The following is a 25168-nucleotide window of genomic DNA, read 5'->3' on the forward strand; positions in this document are numbered from 1 at the left end:
TTATCAAGTTTTCATATTTATGCTTTGACTATTCATCATCAGGTTTCTGTATGCATTTTTGGAAGGTCTTTTTCGGTCTGGTCCAATTTCTGCTGAACTGCTCTAATTTGTTGGATATATCATTGTAGTTGCAATGCTTTGCTGCCTTTTTTTTTCTTTTGCTTTTGCTTTTTTATGCTCTGAAAGTAACATCTTTTTCTTTATCTTTTTTAAAGATAAAGACATTCCCTGCTGATACATCTAATCCTTTTTTCGATCCTTTTCCAACAGTACCACAGTTTTCTGTAAGTAGAACGTGCAACTAAAAGACTGTGTATTTAACACAATTCCAATTATTTTTTTAACAGTGTCAGAAAATTATATGTTAAGCAATCCTAAAAAAAAAAAATTAAAAAAAATCCAAGTCGAAATTAGAGTGTGAACCAGTTAAATATTCCCATTATATAACTTGCCTGCATTCAGACATTGCTGCTTACTAGACAGAGGACTAAGAGTTAATGGCCAAGGCTAAACCACTAAAGCGGTTGGTCCCAAAATGTTGTTCAGTCAGGACTGTAGAGGACACCTGTGAAGTTCCACAGCATCTTTTCAAGGAGCAATAAGGGAATGGAAAGATTTAGTCCTCTGTCTAGTGATTGCATGGCTTCCTGCCTGAAACCACCTGCTGTGCCATCACAAAGAGGAGCCTGATTTTCATTGAATTGATATCTGAATTTTAAGGAAGAATTATAGTTAGTGTTGGTGATTACAATGGTATCCTCATATAAACTCCCATGTTTGCTTAATAACTTGAATCAAGTACTGAACTTAATTCCAGTACCTAAAGGGCGGCTACAAGAATGCTGGAGAGGGACTTTTACAAGGACAGGAAGGGATAAGACGAGGGAGAATGTCTTTAAATTGATAGAGAGGAGATTTAGATTAGATATTAGGAAGAAATTCTTTACTGTGAGGGTGGTGAGACACTGGCACAGGTTGCCCAGAGAAGCTGTGGATGCTCCCACCCTGGCAGTGTTCAAGGCCAGGTTGGACAGGACTTTGAGCAACCTAGTCTAGTGCAAGGCGTCCCTGCCAATAGCAAAGGGGTTGAAACTAGATGGTCTTAAAGGCCCTTCTAACCCAAACCTTTCTATGATTCTATAATTCTTGTTAAACTTCCACTGAGGTTGGGATTTAGGCATTTTGATAAAATAAACTATTAACAAAACAATTATAAGGAACATATAAGCAGTTAACTTGTATAAACAAAACCTTTATATATAAGGAAACAGTTATTTGACAATTTAAAAAATAAATCCAATCTAAGTACTACTTTAAGGTCAGAGCCGTTATGTAGTATGACAAAATTACCTACCCTGTAAGAAACACTCTCTGATTATAATTATAAACCACAGTAGCTGACTTACAGTTTTTAAATTACATTGGAAAAATGAAGCATTTCAGACTTTAACCTTAACTTAGACTGGTAGCAGCAATCCGTAACTGGCATATAATCAGAGATAAGTAGCTTCAATCACTGTTGGGCCATGTGCAATAACTGTCTATGTTTAATGATTTAAAAAGAGAGGCTTTTCTTTCACAGCAAACCTGACCATGGGATTGATCTGTTGTTTTTCACCCCATAGGTATTTTAAAGCCAAAGTTAGTTAGCCTTCCCAGCCTGTGTCAGTGCCACTGTTGAGCTTTAATTAAAGGTACCAGAAAATACATGGGAATAAGTCGCAGTAGGTCAGCTAAGCCCAGATAATACAACTGTGGTAGAAGATAAATCAAAGTTACAGCGTTTGTGTCTTTCATGCTACTTTATATAAGCAAGAAGATGTGCCCAAAATAGTTTTCCCTCTAATTAGAATGATTGTTCAGAAATTGGTTTTCTGCCTAGGAGAGTTATGATAAAAGCAAAATTTAGGAAGGCTGTATGAAATAATTTGTCATTGTTGGGGCAATGGAACTTTAAAATGTAACAGAAACTACCCTGATATACTTACCCACAGAAATTTCTATCTTGCAGAAAATGGCTCTTTCATGGTAAATTCAAATGCTGACATTTTTGTCATGCTCTGTTAGGAGAGAAGAAGCAAAGTAAAATTCAAACCAATCCTTCTGAAATTCCCTCTTCTTCCTATAGAGTCCCATTTCGCTGAGCAGAGTGGAGGGTAGAATACAGAGCACAAATACTTAAAACACCATTACAATAAAAATCTAATGGTGTGTGATCCATTATAGGTTTCCATACATGAGTGAGTTATGTACAAATAGCTGTGGTAAACGAGCAGCTACTGAGAGGACTGCATAAAGATGGGAAAACAATTACGGAGGTTAATTAGACTCTGGTCCTGTGTTTCATGGTCCTCCATCACAGCCCAAAGAGTCGTGCTTCTCCCCGGCAGCATTTCAGTTCCTCCTGCTGCATGGGCTCTGTTGAGGACTTGAGCTTCTTGCTGCAGGCTTCCTACACCGCAGGTGAGAGCTGTAAGGGAAAGATCTAGATCAATGCTTGGACTGGCAGGCAGATTCAACTCTCAGTGTCCTCCAGTCACACAGAGTCCCAGATGGTAACATTTGTTAATGCTTTTCCTTGTTTGGGTTTTTTCTTTCTTTTCCTTGCTTCCCGTTCACTTTTTATTTTTTATTTATTTTTTTTTTTAGCTTGGAGCAAAACACTGAAATGTCATTGAGGAGGGAAAAGCTAAGAATGGTGACATTTGGAAGGCTTTACCTTTTGTGTAGGGCTTCTAATTTGGTGGTGTATATGTAGCTCTGTTGTTCTTAGCAGAGGTAAAAGAAGAGAACCTGGTTTCCTGGAATGTTTAAAAACAAGCTGCCAGAAAGCCCTCTGAATTTGAGAGATTTCTGTAGAGAAACGGCAGGCTCCATGACCATACTCACAGGCTGGTATGAGTCATACAGATTTAAATTAATGGAAATATATCTGTTTAGACCACTTAAATATTTGGCTCAAACATACTCTGCAAGCATATATATATATATATATATATATGTATATATAAAAAGATGCTTAGGATTACTGTAAATATACTGTTATCCAGAGCAAAAACACTTTAGGACTCAGGGCAAATCTTCAGCAAGGGTAATTTGTCACTGCCCTCCTGATTTCAGTAAGGCTGGAAGAATTTCCATCAGCTTTGCAGAGTGATGCCTCCTCATAAAATAAATTAAGATCTGTCAGTCCTCAGAGCACATGGATCCTGCATGAGGAACACAAAATCTGGTACTCCTGAAGCTTGTAAGGTTGAGTTTTAAAAGTTGAATGGCAGAGAAGTTCCAACAGGTTGTATTAGCCACTATTTATGCACATAATTGGCCAAGTGTGGAGGAAGTTTCTTTAGTTGGTTTTACTAATTTTGTGGAGTTAATGGAATTCCTTTTGCTTCAGAGGTTGTTTTGGAGCACATCAGATGCATTTAGCTGAAACATGAGCAGAAACACGTTAAAAAATGGCAATGGGCATGCAAACCTAATGCAGCCATTCTTTCCCGGGCTCAAATAATTGTCCCACTGATTAAACTGATTTGTTTATGGTTAGCATTGATCCTGTGTGGCTTGCAGAATTTGAGAAATAATTAAGACAGAGAAAAAAAAGTTGCTATTCAAGCAGCTGCTCCATTATGATGGTAACTTATCTTCCTCCCTGCCTTAAAGCCTGAACCAAGTTCAGAAGAAAAAGTTGTCAGGAAAGAAATGCAGCTGATAGCAGGAGGATACTAGCCAGTGTAGTTTGCATGAGAAATAGTCCATGCCAAAAAGCAGGACCAGGGCTCTTTTATTTTTAGGGATCCTATCCCTCCACTTTTATTATCTGGCCCAGTCTTTGCTGTAATAATGCAGTGCTGAAAGACAGGAGATGGTTGCTTGCTGTTTTGTCTTAGAATAGCACTTCCAATATTGCTTTTACGTTACCTGTCACTAGATACTACAAGAATATTTCTCTTGAGGCATGTTCCAGTTAGTAAGTGTGGAAAAGGGATGGACGCTTTGAAACTTGGGACCCACCAGAAAATTGCATAGGATATCTGAAGAATAATCCAAATGTAGTCAGCGTTCTTTATTTTTAGGGAAAATGCAATACTGACAAGCAGCGTTCTCCAAACTGATTATGTCTTTTATCCAAATGCTGCCAGTCCCACACATGGAGTTTTATCTCACACAGGGCATGATGCCATCAGGCTTGTCCCTCCGGCACAGCTCTGAAAAAGCCATCAAAAGAGGTGGCTGTTCAGCAACACGGAGGTGGCACTGAGCAGCTATAGCTACAGACTCCTGTTTGTTCTCATTATTACTTGTTACTGAGTGTTTGGCAATGAATTGGATGGTGAAAGATAGTAAAAGCTAATCTACACTTTTTTCCTTTCTGTGTCTGTGTACTTTTTTTGTAGGCAGAATTTGCAGACAGCAAATTACAATGCTGTACAGTGCAGTCATCCCCTAAGATAACGCTGGTAACTCCATCGCCAGTACTGAGATCTTTGGCAGACACTATACCTACTCCAACGGTGCAGACAGTATATACGTCGCATAAACCGATTTCGCTGGCAGACAGGTACTGTGCAATTCTTCCACAGAAATATTACGATGCTCTCTGCATTACAGGAATCAGAATGATTTCTCTTTTTCTTGTTATAATTACTATAAATTGCCATTTCCCCCATAGTAAAAGATTTCTACCTGCTGCTCAACCCCCGCTTCAGGATATGTAAAGGGTTATATAAAGAAATATCTATAGCTCATATCTGCTCTGAGAAAAAGCCCCTACCTTAATTAACTGCTGCAGCCAGTGGCCAGTGGCCTGAAGAGAAAGGGTTGTGCGGATTTTCCTCAGAAAAGTCTGAACCACAAAAATTTTCTTTTAATAATTGCTGTTGCAATTTGTTTTTTTTGAACTGAAATATCTGTGGGGGAAAGCTGAGGTTAAGAAATGTCTGCTCTTCTAAATGAAAAACAGACCCTGGTTTTCTTTTTTTTCCTTTATTTTTTTTAAGTCCTGTCAAGCTGCAGTGGTCTTGCTTGTAGTTTCTCAGAGAAACAATAAGCCATCCCATCTTTCCAGAGGCAGCCTGCTTTCAGTTTTCTATTCCTCCATCTTACCAGTTTTGCATGCGGGCTTCTTATTTTAGAATGTAATCCCAGCTGAATTTCCCAAGCTGATAAGCTACTGAATACAAATGTAGAAGTGGATATGTTCAATATTTCTGGAGAAAAACAAAAAAAAGTCCTAGGCTTATGCTGAAAAGCATTTCTTTGGCATCATTATAAATGAGGCCTTTTTACTTTCTGATTCATGGTCAATTCCCATTTTCATTTGTGAATTATTTCTTGCAGATGGTGGTTTAATTGTACCTGCACACTCGTTCAACATCACTAACTCATTGAAAAATTTATCATCCCAGTGAAAATGTAATCCTGGAGCTGTAGTGCTGAACTCAGCTTCTGTAGGAAGTGGGTGATTCCACCCCTGCTTGCTCATGAATGGGCTGCAAGGTTTCTGCACTGCAGTTTATATTTCCGAACTGGTTTACAAGCATAAAGATACTTAACTGTCAGAACAGCACAGTAAAGAGTTTTGCGTTGGTTTCCCCCACCCTCCCTTACACGCACTATTTATTAAGAAATGGAATCACTAACTCAGGACATTCCCAGTGTTGCAGAGTGTGCTGGCTGTGGAGCGATTTGGGGTATGAGAGCAAGGACTTCAGGCTCTGCTTCCCACAGCCTGATGTGTGCAGGGCTATGGTAAATTCCATGAACATAGATATCCCCAGTATCAGACCATGCCAAGGAGCAGAAGGCTGTAACACCAGTCTTTTGTGATGGCATTTACTGTAGCTGTTTCATTTATAGAGTCCTAGTCCAGTTTCCTTTGAAATCAGTAGCCTTTAATGGGGGTGAGATGAAATCCTAAACTGTTTTGCCATGTGGGTCTTTTTATGTCCTTTTTCTTGCCTCTGTTTGCTCTTCGGAAATACCAAGCGGTATTTGTTTCTGAATCGGCCTGGCCTTTTCTCCCCTCCTTTGGTATTTTGAAAATGTTAATTATTTTAAATTGAAATCTGAGACTTATTGTTGTCCCCATAACTGGCTGTTTGTGCATTAATTACACAGCGCTGAGACTCTGAGGCGTGAACTTGAGAGAGAGAAAATGATGAAAAGACTCTTGATGACAGAATTATGAAATCCGCACTTCCGTCAGATGGAGACTGGATTGGGGCCTTTCATGTGCCTTCTGTCTACATTCCTCTGCTTCTGTGTACTCAACATAATGCACCAGGAAAACGTGTGATATACCTGGCTCACCTGGATTCACTATGGTTGGTTAAAATTAAGTCTCAGCTAGACTTTAACTTGAAGGAGTCCCTTTATTCATTTGCTGCTGGGAAATCAACCTTCAATCCTTTATCTCTCCTGAGATTTTATACTATTAACACAATTAATTTCTGGTTTGGTTTTGGTAAATCTAGGGCAAAAAGGATCAGCAAGGAGCATACTGATTTCTATTGGGAAACACTGTTCTGTACATATGTTAATAAGTGCACAGAAATTAATGTTATGCAGAATATTTTGATAGTAACATAGAAAATATGTCATTTTGTACAACTGAAAATTGCAATGAGCTACTGCTATTTGTTAAAGAACCATTTTTAAAGCAGAAGAATGATTATTACATCCTAACCCCAGGACTGTTAGTTTCCACAGAAAAATAAACGGCTGTCTTATTCAATTCCTAACCTTAACCTTCACTCAGAGATATAAATAGCTGCAAGGGGGAAAGACACCCCACCATACAGGTAAACGCACCCAACAATCCCTATAGATTGTCATCTTGACCTAAACCTTCAACTAAATCCTACCGTATTTCCATTAATGAAAAAAAATCAGTTGTTTAAAGTGATTTGCTACTGACTTTCTAGCTTGATACTGACTTTTTTTAACTGAGTGAGAAGCTTTACCTTCTCCAGGTTGCCTAGGCACTAGGGCTTGCCCAGACTCAGACAGCTTCTGCCCCAGCACTGAAGGTTGCAGAGCCTCAGCGGTGTGGTCGTAGCTCATGCAGGGAGCTATTTTTTCCTTCCTGGGTAGATAAACCACCTTCCTGACTGACATGAATTTATTGATCACTTTAAAGAATAGTAACGATAGTTTATGGCATAGCTGTGTCTATACCCTCTTTTTTCACTCTACTAATCAGCACATGTGTACTGGCAAACCTGTGAAGGGTACACCTGACTATACGTCCCCTTCACCTCCAGCACGCAAGCAACCTCTACATTCAGTGGAGCTATCTCAGGCATCAGGTGGGGTGGGTGGTCCAGCACTAGCAGAACCGCAGCCCCAGGGAGGGTGTTTATGGTATACAGGTAATGCTACCAACTATTTCCTAGGTAAAAAAAAAGAAGAAAGTTCTCCATTCCCCCCTGTTCAGTATTGCAGGGTCATCTAGAAAGCTACCAACAGCTGTCAGCTACAAGGTACTCTTCCAAAGGGAAAGCTTTTGTGCGTTTTGTATGGCTGAAGATGTATATTTTTCTGTTACTCTGTATGTTCTCTTGTTTGTATTAAGATAAAAGATTGCCCTTAATTTGATACTGATTACAATGGCTTTATCTCAACTTAAGCAGTTTGTTTGTGTGGAGCCTGGGAAGTTTTTGATGTGAGACTGGGTTTCCTTCGGAGTTAACTTATGCTGTTTTTCTGAAATGAGAGCTCTTGAGAGCATCATAGCACTGTGGATTGCAATTTGGAGGTATAAAATGACTTGTCTATTTTATATTTACTGGGACAAGAAATTGGCATTAGGCTTCCCAGTCAAATCCACCAACCCCAAAAATTCAGTTTGCAGTAAAACAGGGCAAAAAGCCCAGCACAAGTATTAGATAGAAACTCACAATACAAAATGTAATGAAGTAGCTCAACATGAGCAATGGGCACAAGGAGCTACAGAAACATACCTGGACTGCAGATTTCAGAGTGCTCAGGTGACTTTGTGGGGTGATCAGATGCAACTTGTACACTGCCCACCTTCTAGTTACAGTCCCAGGACACTTCTGCTCCTTATATTTTAATGTACCACTCCATCAATCCAAGGTTATTCAAAACAGAGGAACTTTAAACCCCTATGAAGAAATCAGAAATGAGGGGAAATGCAACAACCACAAGAGCCTGCATCTTCCATGTCCTGTTACTCTTTTCTCACCGCTTTCCAGAAGGGACTGGGGGGTGGAGAAGAGCAGCCCATTTTGTCTGTGCTCAAATGAAAATGAGCACTGTGAAGAACAAATAAAAGAAAATTATAATTAAAGCTTCTGTTTTGGGAGAGGAAAGCAAAGTAAGGTTGAGAATGGCACAGCACTGACTCCAGCTGAACTTGGTCTTTTGCCTACTGTTAGGCAACCCCCAGTTGTGTGTGAACTGGCAGCAGTTTCACAAAGTCATTGTCAAGGAAAAACAGAAAAAACCCTGATGTGAATGCATCACACATGTGCTGATTGCCATGGAGTGGACTTTGGGAACCCCGCAATATGCCTTCAGGTTTGGGGGCAAACAGATCCGATTACCCACATCAGGGCAGTCTGGTCACATAAGCAAAAGCCTTTATCCAAACTGAATGCCAGACTCAGACCAGCCCATCAGATGTTCTGGCCTGTGATCAAGCTATTTATTTACTATTTTAAATGCAACCTTTTGCTCCCATTGTATAAAAATTCTTGAGCTGAAATAGAACTGGAGAACAAGAAATATGAAGCAAGGTTATTTTACAGCGGCCAAGTCTTTATAGTTAAGTCGTGCTCTGGCATAGCCAAGAAAAGCAGGAACTCCTCCCTCCCTGGTTCCCACCAGGAGAAGAGGGAAAGGCTCGCATGGCCACTTAGGTCCTGGGGGATGTTTTCCACAGAACAACCCCAAGTATGTTGCCTTGTCTTGTTTTAGTGTCTTATCCACTGGCTGCCACCTATTCTGCAGCCTAATGGAGCTTTATTAAAACTGTTCTACTGTTATCAAACTAAACTTTTAACTGTGGAATGTCATCGCCTTGTTCTTTCTTACTGTGTACTTTCTTCAGCCACGCTTAAGTGTCTCAGTTTTCACATCCTCTGAATAAACACTCCTGCCTCACGTCTGGTTGGGAATTACAGTGTTAGGACACATGTTACCCAAAACTACTGTAAACAAGACAATGTCAACATGAACATATGCTGAGGGGCAGATAGCCTAGATTTGCCCCTAGACTTTAACTTCACAGGTGTTAAAGGATACTCTGCCGAGGGTATGTCTATATAATAGTGCAGAAGTATCTGAGCTAGCTTTAATGAGCTTGCATATGTAGTTGTGGCAGCATGAAGCCCAGCACAGGCTATCATTATCATGTACATTGACACGTGTAAAGATAACGCATTTGGACAGCAGCCTTCTGAAGCATGGTCTCCAGAGTTGGTGATGGGAAAGGGTGGCTGAGAGGAGTTTGTCTCTTCAGCTCTCCTGGGAAAGGGTTCATCTTACCTAAAGTTAACATGCTCAACTCTCACCTGACAAGAGATCAAAGGAACTGTCTTCCGGAGGTGCCTCTGACTTAAATGTCTACCTTTATATTGCTTACAGTTAAGTGAGATGAATCCTGCTCTCCGTCTCTCTGGTTAGGTCTACATTGCAAACCCTTGCCAACACAGACATATCATCGAGGGTGCTTTGAGGTACGATTTGTGATCGATGTAGCTCTGCCAGCAAAAGCCTTGCGCGTTAGGTGTAAATATACTACCAGAAACACCCTGTTGTCAGAACAGTTTGTGTCCCTTATGGGGAGAACAGAGAGCTGGAGTAACTTACAGTGGCATAGTAACTTACAGAGGCTTTGTTATAGTTGTGCCCGGTTTGGGAGGCACTGGTTGATGAAACCTCCTGCTATCGCCACGCTGGCAAAGCCTGCCAGGGGTGGCCCTGGCTTTTAACAGTGCCCGAGTGATGCTCTGACCCACTCAGCAGATCCCAGCTTTCCAGCGTGAAGTCTCTAAGCGGCAGAATGCAATGTTGTCATGTTTGGGTGATTCCAGCAAAATTTATCGGCCATTTAAATAGCTATGCAAGGAGTTAAATATTTTCTCATATTGCAGTCTCCTATGGAAGCCAGCCAGTTGTGCTTTGGCTTTGTGTGGTTCAGCTGTTCTCACTATTTTGTTTTAAAAGGAATAACCGGGTTTTCTTTCCTTGTTTGGGATCCCACGTCTCTATCAGGTCCCACAGCGTGTGTAGATTTTTCACGTTTCGAACATCCTTAGGCCCTGAAGGTGCAATGTATGAAAATTAACTCCTCCAGAGTTTCTGTTCGTGGCTTCACAACTCTCTTGCAACAGGATGCCTACGTGCCCATTTGAAACAGAGCTGGCAATGCAGTGAAATGTTTCATTGGAGGCAGCATCGTGTTTTGTTTGCACTGTTTACAGCTATCCTTTGGTTTTCTTTTTTTATTCTTTTTTTTGTTGTTGTTTCTGAATACATTTCTGGTTCATTGGCTACAGAAAACTACTCGTAATTATGCAATGGGACAGTGTTTCTTTTTTTAACTTTTTCTTTTTTTTTTTTATGTCCTGATGTTCAAGGAGTTTGCAATAAATATACTGAGGCTGCTCTGTAATTGCATGTAAGATCAGCCTCACAACTGTGTTTTGTAAAGTTTAAGTGCCGTAAAAGAACCTGTAGATGACGTGGAGAAGGAGGGAAGGGAGAGAGTAAGTGGAGGAGAAGGCTTCTCTGGCAGCTGCAGCTTTGACTGGTGGGTGGCAGCTTTAAAGTAAGACTGCTCACACCATTTTGTTTCATCCGAGTAGCAGTGTGTATCATCAGACAGTGTATGATGGCATTTTGTTGAAAACATGCCTAGAGAGAAACTTTTACGGCTCAGCTGTTTACCTGTTCCTGTATTCATGCCTGCAATAAATGAGATGAAAAATAAACCACAGAGTCTGAGCAGTTTGTAGTCAAATCAGTCATTTAGGAGGCATGGGGCAGTGTGCCAATTAAAGAAACATTTGGTTGCTAATGCAGTGGATTCATCTTTACAAAAAATAAAGTACAACCTAAGGAAAAAACAGAGAATTTCTTCAAAACGCCCGGAGGGTTTTATCCAGCTTAAGATTACAGACTAGCGTTGTAGGGTACCAGTCATCTGTTGGGTCATTAGCTGGGTTATGCTTTGCTGAATACCAGAGCTGGAAAAACACTGGCAGGATCAAGGTGGAGAAATATGAAACGTGGCAGGTCGCTGGTCTTTCAGCAGGGGCTCGACAGGGGGAGAAAAGCATTGCAGGAGTGGGAGGGGTGGGGAGAAATGTTCCTTTTCACACAGGGCTGAGACACCCCAAGTTATTAAACTGCTTCATGAAGGAAAATACAGAGAACCAAACCAAGAAAACAAGAAACCTCAAACAAACAAACAAAAACCCATCAGCAGCAAAGACAAAGCCCATTCATTGTAAATATTTTTTTGTTTAACACAATTGAAACATTTCACTCAGATTTTTGCCCTTGATTTTGCTATTCTTGAAATGTCTAAATGAAAAGTTGCTTCAGAATGAAACATTTCCATTTTTTTTGTTCCAAGATCTCTAAATCAGGACATTTTGACATTTAAGTTTTCCAATGCACTTATGAAATGAAATCCCAGTAATGCTCACCCCGTTTTCTGAGGTTGCCAGAACTCTATATTCAGAAGCAGTATGATCCCATCCCAATTTCTCCAAATGGGTATTCTTCTATTTTTAATCTCCATGCAGGGAAAGCAGAGGAGCAACAGATCAACGTTCCTCCGTCAGTACTCAATTTGTACCAAGAAAATTGATTATCCAGCCAGCAAACCCAGTTAATTAATTCCCTTTAAAACACATCTTTACTAAAGAATTAGTGTTCTGGGGTGCAGGGAAATGAGAAGCTGTGTGCTAAAAGGTCAGCAAACACTCTCATGTAACTTGGCTGCAACTGAGAAGCGTGAGGACTCGAGAGATGTAAATCTGAACAATGTTTTGGTTTAGTATCATCAGGCGACTGATCTACGGGACTGGGTGCAAGGTCATTGAGGTAAATCCTGTTTCTCAGGGGACATGCTTTCTAGAGCAGAAAACCAGCCCTGCATGCAGGCACTGTTAGGGCAGGGGGTAAGATGAAGCAACAGTTACCAGCCTGGCTGTGTTGCACAAATGCTGCTGCACTGGTGCAGGAAGGCAGCCCTATAGGTGCAGGAGGGTGGAACAAAACCCAGCCCTAGTGAAAGGCCATGGCCATGCTCTTTCAAGTGCAGTGAAGTCTTTGGGGCTGGCCAGCAGTGCGATCCCCATGCCCATGCAACTTGCCCTATAGGGCAACCATGCAGCAAATGCAGTGCCACAGCTGCCTGTCACCAGACCTGCTGTAAGAGACGCCAGTAAGTAAAAGACCTACCATTTCTCTTTCCCAACCACCTCAGGCCAGGCCCATGGAGTATCCCCAGCTTCTGGTGTCAGATGAGGAGAGCAAGCTTGCCCTTGTGAGAAACTGGGCATGGGATCAGCTTAGCTGTGGCATCAGATGTGTCTGACAACCCTGACCATTGCAGTTATGTCTTATGTGCTTCCAGTAGCCCATATGGTATGTGAGGTGGCTTCTCAATAGGCTTTCAGGTCTAGCAATGGTCAGGGGAGAACGGAGGAAAACAACAGGGAGAATGAGGAGCAAACAACCCACACCATCACCTGCTGGGTGGCCTTATGGCAAAAGTATTGCCTAAACCAGTGTTTGCCTTTTTAGTTTATTTTAAAACTGCATATATAAAATTGCATCATTACATAGCTAATATGCAACTGATGCTAATTATGTGGGTTATAATGAACATTTCTACAGTGTGTGTGGTATACAATGCCAGTGACAGCACAGCTCCACCATCAGAGTATCTGGCACAGCAATGAGGTGTAAAAGCCACATGGATCCTTACTATTTCATGCACTGATTATTCAGCTCTTCAAGCAGAGAGCCACTTAGCCTCCTGCATTGCTCTTCCTTTGCCTTTCATTAGCAAACTCTTTTGGAAATCCAAGGAAAACAGAGCACAGATTCTTTCCTTTGAAGATGCTTGGTCAGTGATGCTTAGCATCACAGGGCCCCAGCGAGCTGAAGAACTCAGGTGTGGTTTGGGGTTTTTTTTTTAATTATTTGCCTTGCTGCTTTCAAAAACAACAACCAAAAAAGCGATTTCTGTGCTAACTGCCTCCTGCTCTGTTCTAGCTGCTGGCCCTGTTCAGTGGTGCCAGGCTTGGCAAGAGCATGGGGTGGTTTGGTTGGTTTGGCAGGAGGGGAAAAGGGTTTGTTGGGGTCTTTTCTGGGGGGGGGGGACACGGACTGCCAACACCCCCTAGCACTTCCTTCCCTCCTGTGGTACATTTCATGCTGTGGCTGACACAACCTCTGCATCCTCTGAGGTGGGATGTGCACTGCCCTGCTGGGAACTGGGAAGATGTTTGCAGGTCCAGGGTCACCCAGGGAAGGCTTGGGACTGAGAGCTGTGGTGGTTGCGTGTGTAAGGGGCTGTCCTAGCTTCAGCTGTATCACCACAACAAGGACACATGAAAGAGTTTGGGCTCTGGAGATTTTGGAGACTGCCTTGCCCCTGGGCGGTGTGGACATGAGGAGACAGCTGAGGCTGTGGGGAGCATCAGCGTGACTTGACCTCTTCCTGGTGTGTGAAACAATGGCAGGGGCCTCACTGCAAGGCTGGTCACTCCTCCCTCCTGCAAAGGTGTTTCAAACTTGTGCCCTTCAAAGCCGAGCTACAGAGTGAGTTCTGTGGCAGGTCTCTGATCAGTGCTTTCAGCAGTAGAGGTGCTCACTCTGAATGAGACCCTGCAGTACCCTCATCACACTGGCTCACAGCTCTTTTGTGGCAATGCAAGGATGACAGCACCTCTGAGAAGCACCTCCACCTAGGCTGACTGCGTATGGGGACAGGGAGGGAGAGCCATGAAGTCAACTGTCTTTGCAACCAAAGAGAACTCCCATTTTTTCATTTCCAGCCATTACAAGCCAAGGCTCAGTGTGAGTTCTGGCCAGCCTGACAACTTGCCCTAGTGATCACAAGCCACCAGGAGCAGAAGGTATCTCCTCTAGCCACCTGCTCCTCAGCGCCTTCGTGTGTCTCCATGCCATTCTCCTAATCCTCTTCCCATCACTCACCACTGACAGGTTCATGGCTGACAGCTTCTTTCATCCCCACAAGCATCCCTCCCCTCCAACACACCCACCTCTGGCCTTGTTCGCTTTCCAAAGAGAAGTCTTTTGCACTTCTGAAGCCCCTTGCCAGCCCTCGCTTTCCCTTACCCTCAGCAGGTGTTCCTCCATCCATGCTTGTCTTTTACCCTGCTCCTGTGTCCCGCTCACCTCTCCATCTCCGCTTCATCTGTCCCACTGCTCACATTGCAGCTGCCTCAGCTCACTGCCTGCTCTTCACTTTTAGGCCTCCTCAAGTCCAGACTTTGAAGCACTGGAAAGAAATGGGGAATGTGGTAGAAGAGAGAGCAGTCTCATCTCTTTATAAACTGCCAACTCATTAATTCTCTTCAGGTGTCTTCAAGTAAGTGCTCTCTTCCCAAAGCAACACAGCTGGAATCAATCTTGCTACACGTTATGTGGTAATAAATCACAAGGACAGCCCAAGCTGAGTGCTTTTCTTCTTTACCCCAAACTACTTCTCTGGCAGTGAAATCAACAACGAACTTCTGGTCTTGCCCATGTAGTCTCACATAAAAACCATACCATTAAGTCTCAGTGAAACAGTTTTAATTGCTTTTTGTTTTTTTCCTTTGTGTCTGTGTGCTGAGAAAAACAAAACAAAAATCAGGCCTGTAGAGCAGCATCTAACAAACCAGAATTGTTAAATGCCTTCCTGGAGGGGGAAAAACTTTCTTCTGACAGTCATAAGTCATCTGCACTCTTCCTCCCCTTGTGGGATTTCTATCTCACATCCTGCCAGAGCAAACACAATTTTGGTTCTCTCTCTGGAAAAGCTGCATTAGCATTGTGACTTAAACCCCTGCACTGCTAGACCTGTGTCCTGTCCACAGTGGCTTAAAGCATCTTCCCACACAGGAGCTGTACCATGGCTGCTGCTTCTTGACCTGCCCAGCTGAGCATACCCAAACACCAGGAGGTGCAGGTAAGCTGACCCTGATAGGTCCCATTGCAAGTCCATGGGGAGCTCAGCAATGAGTTTGTCAAAGAAGGGTGTGCTATTGTAGGTCTCTGCAGCCCGGTATTCAGGGGTGACCCATTTCTTAGCTGTGTGCATTACCTAGGAACTGACTGGCAAAAGCTTCAAGCTCCGCTTCCTACTAAGGACACCCTGCTCCTGAAAGTTATCTTTCTGCAACACTAAGGTGGCTCAGTTGATCTCCAAGGGCCACCTCTGCCACCCACAAGCCACTGTCCCACTGGCCTGTTCACCCCCGCTTGCAGAGCCCTGGCTGCACAGTGGTGTCTACTTGAACAAAGCTCTTGCAGGACAACTTTGCTTGCTGGAAAACCCTTCCAAAGAAGCTGTGCCAAGCTCCAGGAAGGAGCTTTAGAACATGCGGCACTTGTCCTCTGTAGCTGTGGGATAGTTCAGGGCAGCTGCTATCTCCCTGAGCAGCCCTTGAGCATCGTGTGCTGGCACTGCTGTCTCCAGCGGGGAGAGCCTGGCACAGCTCTGGCAGGTTTAGTCCTAAAGCCCAAGTAGTGTTGTTTATACTCATATTGCAAATGAAAGAAAGAAAACAAAGTGGTGCTTCAGTAGGTCAAAGAGTGTGAAGAGATGAATGTAATTACAGTAAATGCAATATATTAAAGATACTGCAGTTTAATTAAAAGCATATGAATTATGCATGTATCTCTTCCACAGCCTGTAACTGCGTGGGCTCAAGCAGTAACTGAGTACGTTTAGCTCTAGCTACCACGTGAAACACGTGGCTGCTTAGTTTCTCCCTCACACACCTAACACCTGAACTTTTGCTAGGAGTAAACAAGAACATATATGTGAGGCTGCTTGGAGTGATCTTTGCTTTTCTGTGCTCTCAGGTGCCTGACAAGGGACATGAGTCTTATCCCACCAGCATCTCCTGCAGGAGGAGACTGTCTTTTGGGCAACTTGTACAATATCAGACTTTAAAATCACACTATTTAGGGGTGCAGATTTGCTGCCAAGGAGAGCAGCAGGGTGGGCTACCTATACCTGTCCCTATGGGGCCATGCAGGTAGTACCATCCTGCAGTTTTGGGGGGTAAATTGTTATTTGGGGCCCAAAGGCTAGCCAAGAACTGTAGCAGCCCAGCAAGGATGGTACAGGAGGACAGGGCTTGGTGGTGGGAAGGTGCCAGCACCTACAGCTCCCCAGAGCACCCCAGGGCTGGCACTGCTGCCACCTTTACCCCACAGTGCCTCATGTCACTGTCCGTCTGGGGCTCAGCTCAGCTTTCAGTGAACTACTGCAAGCCATTTCATTAATATTGAAAAGTGCCTTGTTATAAATGCTTTGCTGTCCTTTGGGGTAGACAGAAAATCTTCCCTGTCACGGCAGGCAGTTGCTCTTTGTGGCGTTGCTGAGCCCATTCTGGAGATTGCACCCAGGGCTGTGCCATCAATCTTCTGCTAAAGGCTGTTTCTTTCTCCTATCTTCATTTACCAGATGTGGTAAAGCAAACTCCCACGACAGAAAACAGATCCCATTAGTGTTTGCAGGAAATTCAAACTGTCCATTATGAAATTAAAACAGGAAACGAAGCAACCTGGGGGGGAGGGATACTCCTCTCCCTAATCACTTGATAGCAGCCCATACATCTTGTTGGGGCTTGCAATAAATCCCATGTTGTTATCGGCCAGATGTGCAAGCTTATGAAATCTGAATCCAAATGTTCATCTCTAGCTACCGTACTGTTCCTCATTTCCACGTCTTATGGAAAACAGAACAGACAAGGTTATCTTTTTCTTCACGCTTATACAAACTCTGCGTTTTTCTTCTAGGGAAGCGTTGAGGGGATGTGGAGAGAAGTCTGTGTATGGGATGTGTTTCACAAACGGTCTGTGGGAGCTTCACACTCAAATGTGAGCCACATAGAAATGTATCTGTGACCCCTGGCTTGCTTGGTGATCTGGCTGCTTGATCTGCGGTACAAGTATCTATCTAGTCCATAACCCTCCCACGAGCACTGCAGAGCACAGCACGGGAGATGCAGGGGGGTTGTGGCCTCTGAGGAAAGGAACAGGGAAGCATGGTTGAGATCTTGCCATTCTTCTCTTTTTCTGAATCGGGGGAAAGGAATGTAGCAGGAAAGAGTTGAACCAAAGTCTGCATGGATAGCGGATAACTTTGGTTGATTCATAGGTGATTTTTATATGTTGCTCCCAATGGATGAGCCCAGCATATTGTGTTAAATTGTGGGATTCTTTCTTTTTACTATTTATTAATACAATACTCTAAAAGTGTGTGTTGGCAAGTTGAAATGGACTTGAGAGACAATAGAAATACTCCTCCAGGCCTTTTTCTGCAATAAAAAATAGCTTTTGGCTTGCAGTTATGCTGCCATACTTGATTTATTTTTGTGTTCTGGGGTTTGTGTGTACATGGTTGTAACAGAAGTAAACTTTAAACAGTGGAATTTCATCGCAGGCATGTACATGGAAATGGGATCACTTCAGAAGGACAATCAATGCACATGTAAATGTTAACTGCACATTGGACCCAAAGAAGTGTCAGACCTCAAAAAAAAGAAGGGGAGATGAGAAATCTGAAGAAAATCCTGGTACAGGCACTCCTCAGTGGAAAGACATTAGGAAAATGCAGCAGCTGCCTCACAACAGTACAGTTGTGGTCCAGTCTGGAGCAATTGGGCTGCCACCACAGGAGATGATGTCTAAATAGTGAACCTTGAAAAACCCTGGTTTGCCAGCATGATGAATCTTTCCTGAAGTTGTGAAAATGTGAAAGCTGCAGTTGGTCAACAGAATTTCCACTGGGTAAAATACCAGCAAGGTCTAAAACCCCAGCATGCTGGTTCAGCTCGCATTGTCTGGAGATAGATTGGCTGCAGAGAGCCCAGACATAGCACTGGGAAGAGATACATAAGCAGGGTGTATTGGTGTTGAAGTGTTGAGGATCCTTCCAAAGGCAAAGGCTGGTGATTAACACAGGATCTCTCCAAAACAGGCTGAAACCCACAGTCAGGGCAGCCCTGTTGAACAAGCTTTCTTTGCCTTTGAGCTCTCAAGAGGCGGGAAGAGAGCTCACCACTGAAAAACACTCTAAAATGGACAGGAGCTCTTAGTAACATGTGCAGAGGCACCCACAGACTGAAGGGAGGTGAGGAGGTTACATCCTGGCAGGGTTTCCTCAGCTGAATGGCTCCAGGGGGATGTAGATGGATATAAATCCCTCTCCTGTGGGTACATGATACGCTCTGCAGCTGCCAGGCTTGTTCAGGAGCTGAGAGGAATTTAGCATTGGCTCCACTCTGAAGAAACCCCACCACTCAAAACTGACAGATCTCGCTTCTTCTGAGAAAGAAGACTGGAGGGTTTGCAGTAGCTACGGGGGCTCATACCACAGCAACACCAGTGTGTTTCAGAAATGCTTAAAGAGGGAAAACAGTAGAAAAACTAAATCCCTAGGAAAAAAAAAGGGTGGAATTAGGATAACTCTCCACACATGAATAAATGCTCATGCCCACACCCAGAAAGAAACCTGTACAATACCAGTGAGAAATAAATAACTGGGCTTATTTGTTTTGGTGGCATTCCAAGCTCTTTTTAAAAGGCTTTATGCATAGTTGTGCCTGTATTCTCTAATCTATGGACTTCCTTTCTGCCCAAAAGGTTTACCCTCAGCCTGCTCTGCTTTGTACCTCACAAAGGTAGCAAGTGATAGTTCACTGGCATTTCTGAGGTTAATTGATTTTTTTTCTGCACAATGGCTGTGCCTCATGCGGGGTAAACACGCAAAAGAATAACGCCCTTTTGTGGGCAGAGCTCTCTGCTCCATGTGAAAGCCAGCAAGGTGGGGTTGCTCACCCATCCTGCTGAGGAAGGTTTAAAGTTCACTTTTCTCCGGAGCTACCATGGTCTGTAAATACAAAGACAAAGGCAGAAATACAAGAGAAGAAAAGGCAACCACAAGACCTCAGGCACAAATAGTGATAACTTCTTCCTTGAGGTCAGGCTCAGGGATGGAGTTTTGGGCCCCCTTGGGGATGAAAACAATAAACTGTCTTCCCATTTAACTTGTACTATAACTATGGAGACAAGACTTTGTGTACTAGGGGGAGAGAGAGAAACCCTGAGAATATCTGTTACTAACAGGATTAGGAAAAAACCACACAGCCATAATCTGTATATGTACCATGATCCTGTGGGTTGGACTTCAAAACTTTTAAGAAATAGGTGAGACTTAAGAAATATCCAGGTGAGTAAAAGTTCTTTCCTGGACTTTATTTACTGCACTGAGCTGTGCACCAAATGCAGTGGAAACATCAATGCCAAGAAGAGGGTTGGTGAGAAGGCAGGAAGGTCTTGCTGTAGCTTGGGTAGATTTTCCTTACCCTGTGAAGACTGCAGCGATCATGATAGTGGGAGTTTTGATCTTAAAATCCATTCTAACTCAAAAGAGGGCATTTTGAGGAAAGGTATTTCCTAGTGTTACTCAGGCCTCTGTTTTCGCACTGGTTTACGTGCCCAGCCAGATTGTTGGTTAGGGAAGAAGGAAGGACTGCCACCTGAATCAGATTGCTGTCCTGCGAGAGCACATCTCTTACCACCTCCTTTAACAAAGAAATGGAGAAAAGTACATCTGCTTTTTTTCAAGCTGTTCAAAAAAGCTATTCACCATAGTTTCTTCCATGAAAAAGAGTGATGCTTAAAAGTATATTCAGTGTCTCTAAAACATATACTCAGAGAAAGGGAATGTCCTGGAGAAATGGCTGTCCCACTGTGACCTCTGACAGCTTCAGGCAGCCTGAAAAACTAGTGAACTAAGCCGAGGGCATCCCACAGACTGTCCTGGCCAATAGACAGAGAAACTGAGGCTGCCTTTGTACAGTCTAATTTGAGCAAGATCAAAAACATGGTCAATGGTAAGTTTAAAGGCACCAGCACAAGTTTGAAGGACAGAGCTATAGCTGGACAGTAGCCAGAGTCCACAGTATGTGACCAAGAAGAACGAGCATTTTGCACACACAGACAGGTGAGCTCTTTTCATCAAGCCAGGCTTTTTCATCTTGTCTTCTCAGTGCTCTTTGAAAGGACTGCAATAAAATGAAAATAGGACCAGCAAAGGTAGAAGGAAGGAAGGAGAGTCATTTAGAAGAAATAATCTTTTCTTTTTAGACATTGCCAAGCTACCCAATCTGCCTGGGCCCAAAGGATTTAATACTGTTTTTTTTCAGCATCTGCTGATAAGGTCACATGCAGCATTTCAATTTGCACTGGTAAAAGAAATACAGGTTCTAGGAAGCTCTTACTTCATTATCAAAATCAACCTCTCAAGAAGCTCTGGGTTTGTAGTTCTGGCCCTTTTGAGTCCATTATAACACAACAAATGGGGCAAAGCCATTTGTGTAGAGCTCGACAGGGGAGGGAGTGAGTCATGGCAATGGTATGTCACAATACCATACCACAGCAACAAAATCGGATGAGTAATCTTGGATCTTGCCTTGAGGCAGCTGTCTGGCTGATCTCACAGATCTCACTGCAACAAAATGTCAATGTTTTAATACCTTTGACATTTCTTTAGCTTCAAGAGGCAATCTTTCTTGGATACTTACTAACGGGTGATTGTATCAGAAAAAGCAGCTAATTCTTCCTATCTGAAGAGACAATACTGGAAATAATCTTTTTTTCATTGAATGGAAGAGTAACCATCATCAAATAAAAACCTGATTAATTAACTAAATCATTGAACAAGCCTCAAATGGATTTAGTTTCAATAGCAGCTAAATAGATTTAATGCCTAGGAACTGTCTAGACCCTTCAGGCAGATCCTGCCTTTTCTGTTCCTCCTCAAGGAAAGGTAGTCTGTAATGCACAAGGCAGAACACAGCAATACTCAGAGCTTAGTAAGCAAGTCTTACTATAGTTTACAAGAGGGTACAGGCCAATTGCCTGCTGCCATAAGCTGGCACAGCTCTATTCAGCTTGAGGCCTGCACAAGTACCTTCTAAGAAATGGGAGAAAATAGAGCCTGGTGGAAATTAGCAAGTTTCTGAAGGGCTATGATAGAGGACTAAGCTGCCAAGTAAAGAAAGATAATGTCTGTACCTTAGACCTGCTTGGGAAAGATTACACTAAACTTGTACGTAGCTATGGTGATGTAGATGCTCCTTCCCTGTAGAAAGGTAGATGCTGCTCTGTACCCATACTGATCCTTAGGGCAAGATACACACATACAATATTTCTAGTGAGCTTCAGGGAGCAGCCTTGGTCTTTGAAGAGCCCTGTCAGGCAGCAACCTCAGAATGCAGTTGCCATCCAGCGTATGTTCTCCTGCCCAAACAAGGCAGCCATACAAAGACCAAGTTAGTGTGATTGTTGCAAGACAGCAAAACTGAAAGGTTTGCCATTTGAAGATAGCCTTGCAAAGCATAATAGGGCTTGAGGAGGGTGCAGAAGAACAAGGCTTTACAGATAGTGATTGTGTGGGGACCTTACCAAGCAGATGTTTGGTTATGCTGCTGCTTCAGCATTGCTCAGTTCAGGGAAAGGGATGTTTTATCATCTTGGGCACCACGAAAGGGTAATATGCTCCTTGACATTGCACTGATCAAGACATCACAGAGAAAATGTGGCATTTTCAAAGCTATTTTTAGGTTTTCTGCAGTTTGGCAAAAGGCTTTTTGCAGAAGCTGGCCAACCAAGTTCCACAGTCAAAGCAACATAGCACAACCAAGTGCTAACTCAGCTATAAACAAGATGTAGAATTGCATTGTGTATCTATCTCATCTGTTGCCATATATGATCCTTTTTCTAGATCTGCCAGTTTAGTCAGCTTGGGAAGGAATATGAATTCACAGTAAAGGTGTTACCTAAAAGTCAGAGGACTGCAAAGCAAGAGGAGCTTGATGAGCAATTGATCCTGCAACCTCCTCAGGTCTGGTAACACCAACAGAGTATGCCTCAGGTTCATCACAGCTGTCCCACTGAACTGCTTGTCAGTGTGTGAGAAACGCTGTTTCACAGTGGCAAAGCACCATCAGATGGTGATATTTTCCCTTCCCAGGGTTAGGTTTCTTAGCCGGCAGGCTTAGTGCTGTGTGGGAGGCTCAGAGAGGTTTCACACACTTTCTGTCCCCCTGTAACCACACAGGTCTACAAATCTGCCTGAAAATGAAGTGAATAGCCACCCTTGACTTGCTAAGGACTGTCTATTTCCATTCAGATGCCACGTTTCCAGGTGAAGCATCCCTGCTGTGACTGCTCTACAAGGGCATCTCTGGTCCTACTCATTTTTCTCTTGTTCTGTGTCATTATGATCTAAACAGATGGCAGCTATTTTGGAGGGAAGAGGGGAGCCCAGCCGCAGGTGGGACTTTGAGGCACTAATTGAGGAAAGGAGGGAGATGCATTGGTACTCCTCCCTCCCTCCCGAAGTATCGTCTTCCCATTATGGTGCTCACTAACAGGCTTTGCTGAATACAAGTGCATGGTAATATTCTGGCTGCTTTGTCATCTGCAGAACGGATAGGCTCTTTTTAATAAAATTTGCTTCCAAAAGCACACACACAAAAAAGTGTGCTCTATACTGAGCAAGCATTGTATTTTTTTACAGCACCTTTTGAGATCCCAGAACATTTGTGAGAAGAAAAGTTTTCCTTTTATGTTGTCTCACTATCACTTATGGCCAGATAATTAAACATTTGGAAAGCCAAAAAGTAGGCTTTCTACCTTTTCCATTGAAATATTTGGGCAACAGTTCAAGTTAAAATGTGAGCGATGGAATAGATTAAATGAATCTTCCCTCAAATAGAACTTTTAATGATGACTTGATTCTCTGCAAGGAAAAATGTTTTACTGTCCTTTTTTAAAAAATTCAAATAAAAAATAAATTACAATTTGTATCACTTTCATATGACTGAATAAGGGGATGTTTTTAATTAAGACAAAAATCTCCATGTTAATAGTCTTGATTAAAGGAGCTTTTAAATAGTTTATTTGCCTGGCTACATTCCATCTGTAAGCTCTGCTGAGGATGATGTCTTTCATGTTGAATTTAAATGCTTATTATCCCTTTGAACTCTGCCAGTCCACTTATTTGACATATTATTTTTCCCTTCTAGCCTGTGGAGTCAGCTCACTGAGAGATTTTGGTAATGTCACCCTCTAGGGAGCTCCGTTGGCTTATCTGAACCTTGAGCTAGCAGCCAGGGGCAGTATTTCAAAGCTCTCTGTGATTTGCTGCCTCATTTCAGTACCAGCCCTGCAGCAGGTACCTGTACCATCCATGCGGATGCATCACCTGGAACACCGAAGGTTAGGCAAGCAGCTCACCAGAGGGATACACACCTGTACAAATACGGACCACAGGTACTTGTGTGTGTTAACAAACTGCCAACCTGCTCACCCAATCCTTCTAGTGAAAGCAGTGAGCCTGGTCAGGGCTAATGAATGATACTGTCCTCTGTAGTTGGACTGCTCCTTTACTGCACAGTCACAGAGGTTTGCAGGACTAATCCGTAAACTGGGGTTGATGCGAGCAAACGGGAATTGTTATTCTAGAGTGCACAAAGGTGAAGGTTCTTCCCATGCACAGCCCCTAGACACATCATATTTGCTCCTCTTGGAAAAAGGAGAATTAAAAGCACTTGACAAATGGATCAAAATGCTCCTGCTCTTGTCTATGCAGGTGTTACTCAGCAAAGGTTTCACTGTAAGTTTCTAATACCAGAAGGGTATGCACTTTGCTGTTTCTGTTGCCTGAGCAGCACACCCGATGAGCTGGAGTAGGCAGCTGGCTGAGCTGCCTGTCATGGTAGTGTGCAGCCAAAGGTTTCCTGCCTGCAGATGCCTAGCAGTGGGAAGAGGTGCAGGTTGCAGGGGAAGAACAGCCAGGACTGAAGAGGAAAATTTTGTGGGATAACAAGAGGTTCTGAGGGTTTACAGAGAGCACCCAGTATCTGTTCAGGCCTTCTGTCAGTCCCTGTTTGGGATCAGGTACCTGTCAAACACTCCCAGCATGAGAGCTGTTAGAAGGAAAGCAGCACAAGACAATGAGACCTCTGACAACAGAGGACAATGAGTGAAGAACAGCAGAAGTGTTGTGAGGCTGATTGCTCAAACAAGGATCAAAGAAGCACCAGAAATGTTTATTTTTGCTGTCCTGCCTTCACACTTCTTTAGCTAGCACTTGTCAGCACAGCCCCTGTTGTTCCTATGAGCATCCCTTCGGCCTGTGGCTAGCTACCTTGCTAAATGTTTTACATGCAATACTTGTTAAGAGTGTTCCTCTGTGAAATGGGGATGTATGACTCTATTAAAACTATGGTGCTGTGGAAGAGCTGGAAGAGATTCCTTCTCCCCTTGAAGTTGAAATACCAAACCTGCATCTCAAGCCTATGCAAGTCTCTAAGTTCCCTTATGAGAAGTGCAAAATGCTACTGGGTCCCTTCTTTAATAAAATCAGAAAAGCAAAACAGTCTTCTACTAAGAAATAGTGACTTTGCATAGCAGTAGTTCTGGAGGTCAATTTCATAAGCACGGGACCACAACCGGTAGTGGTGGTGAAGTGGTTAAATAAGCTTTTGACAGTTGTCCCCAAAGCAGAGCTCATATTTGAAAAGAGCAGATAAAAATAAACATCACTCAGCCCTCTCCTTCATTGTAAGCTGTCAAATGGGACAGGTGCTGCAGAAAAAATCAAGTGTGATTGTGTCATTAGAAGTTGAGTCATTGTGCGAGGGCAGGGAACAGGGTGGAGGGGCTGCAGGTACTGCTGCCAACCTTAACTTTGACCTTCTTGCTGGTCAGAAGCAGGAGTTCCTTGTGTTTTGAGAACTTCCTTTTAACTGAGAATGAAAAGCAAAAATGTCCCATGGATAAAACCAAACAAAAGATCCAAAGTAGCAGTTTTCTGCAAACAAAATTAATATGACTATAGCAAGCACAGTAAGACGTCATGAGTTTG

General features: G+C 43.1%; 1 protein-coding gene across 1 annotated transcript in view; it reads left to right on the plus strand.

Moving 5' to 3' along the window:
• LOC130606549 (band 4.1-like protein 4B) overlaps positions 1 to 7580 on the plus strand; it is a 71701-nt gene extending 64121 nt beyond the window's left edge. The window contains exons 8-10 of the mRNA XM_057423012.1: positions 216 to 284; positions 4398 to 4561; positions 6121 to 7580. Of these exons, the coding sequence (XP_057278995.1) occupies positions 216 to 284; positions 4398 to 4561; positions 6121 to 6190 (303 nt within the window). The 3' untranslated portion in view covers positions 6191 to 7580. The remainder of the gene's footprint in view (positions 1 to 215; positions 285 to 4397; positions 4562 to 6120) is intronic.
• The last annotated feature ends 17588 nt before the right edge of the window (positions 7581 to 25168 follow it).

Source organism: Pezoporus wallicus, unplaced genomic scaffold, assembly GCF_028554395.1.
Source record: "Pezoporus wallicus isolate ANWC-B61680 ecotype Strahan unplaced genomic scaffold, APGP_CSIRO_Pwel_v1 contig_749, whole genome shotgun sequence".
Classification (NCBI taxonomy): domain Eukaryota; kingdom Metazoa; phylum Chordata; class Aves; order Psittaciformes; family Psittacidae; genus Pezoporus; species Pezoporus wallicus.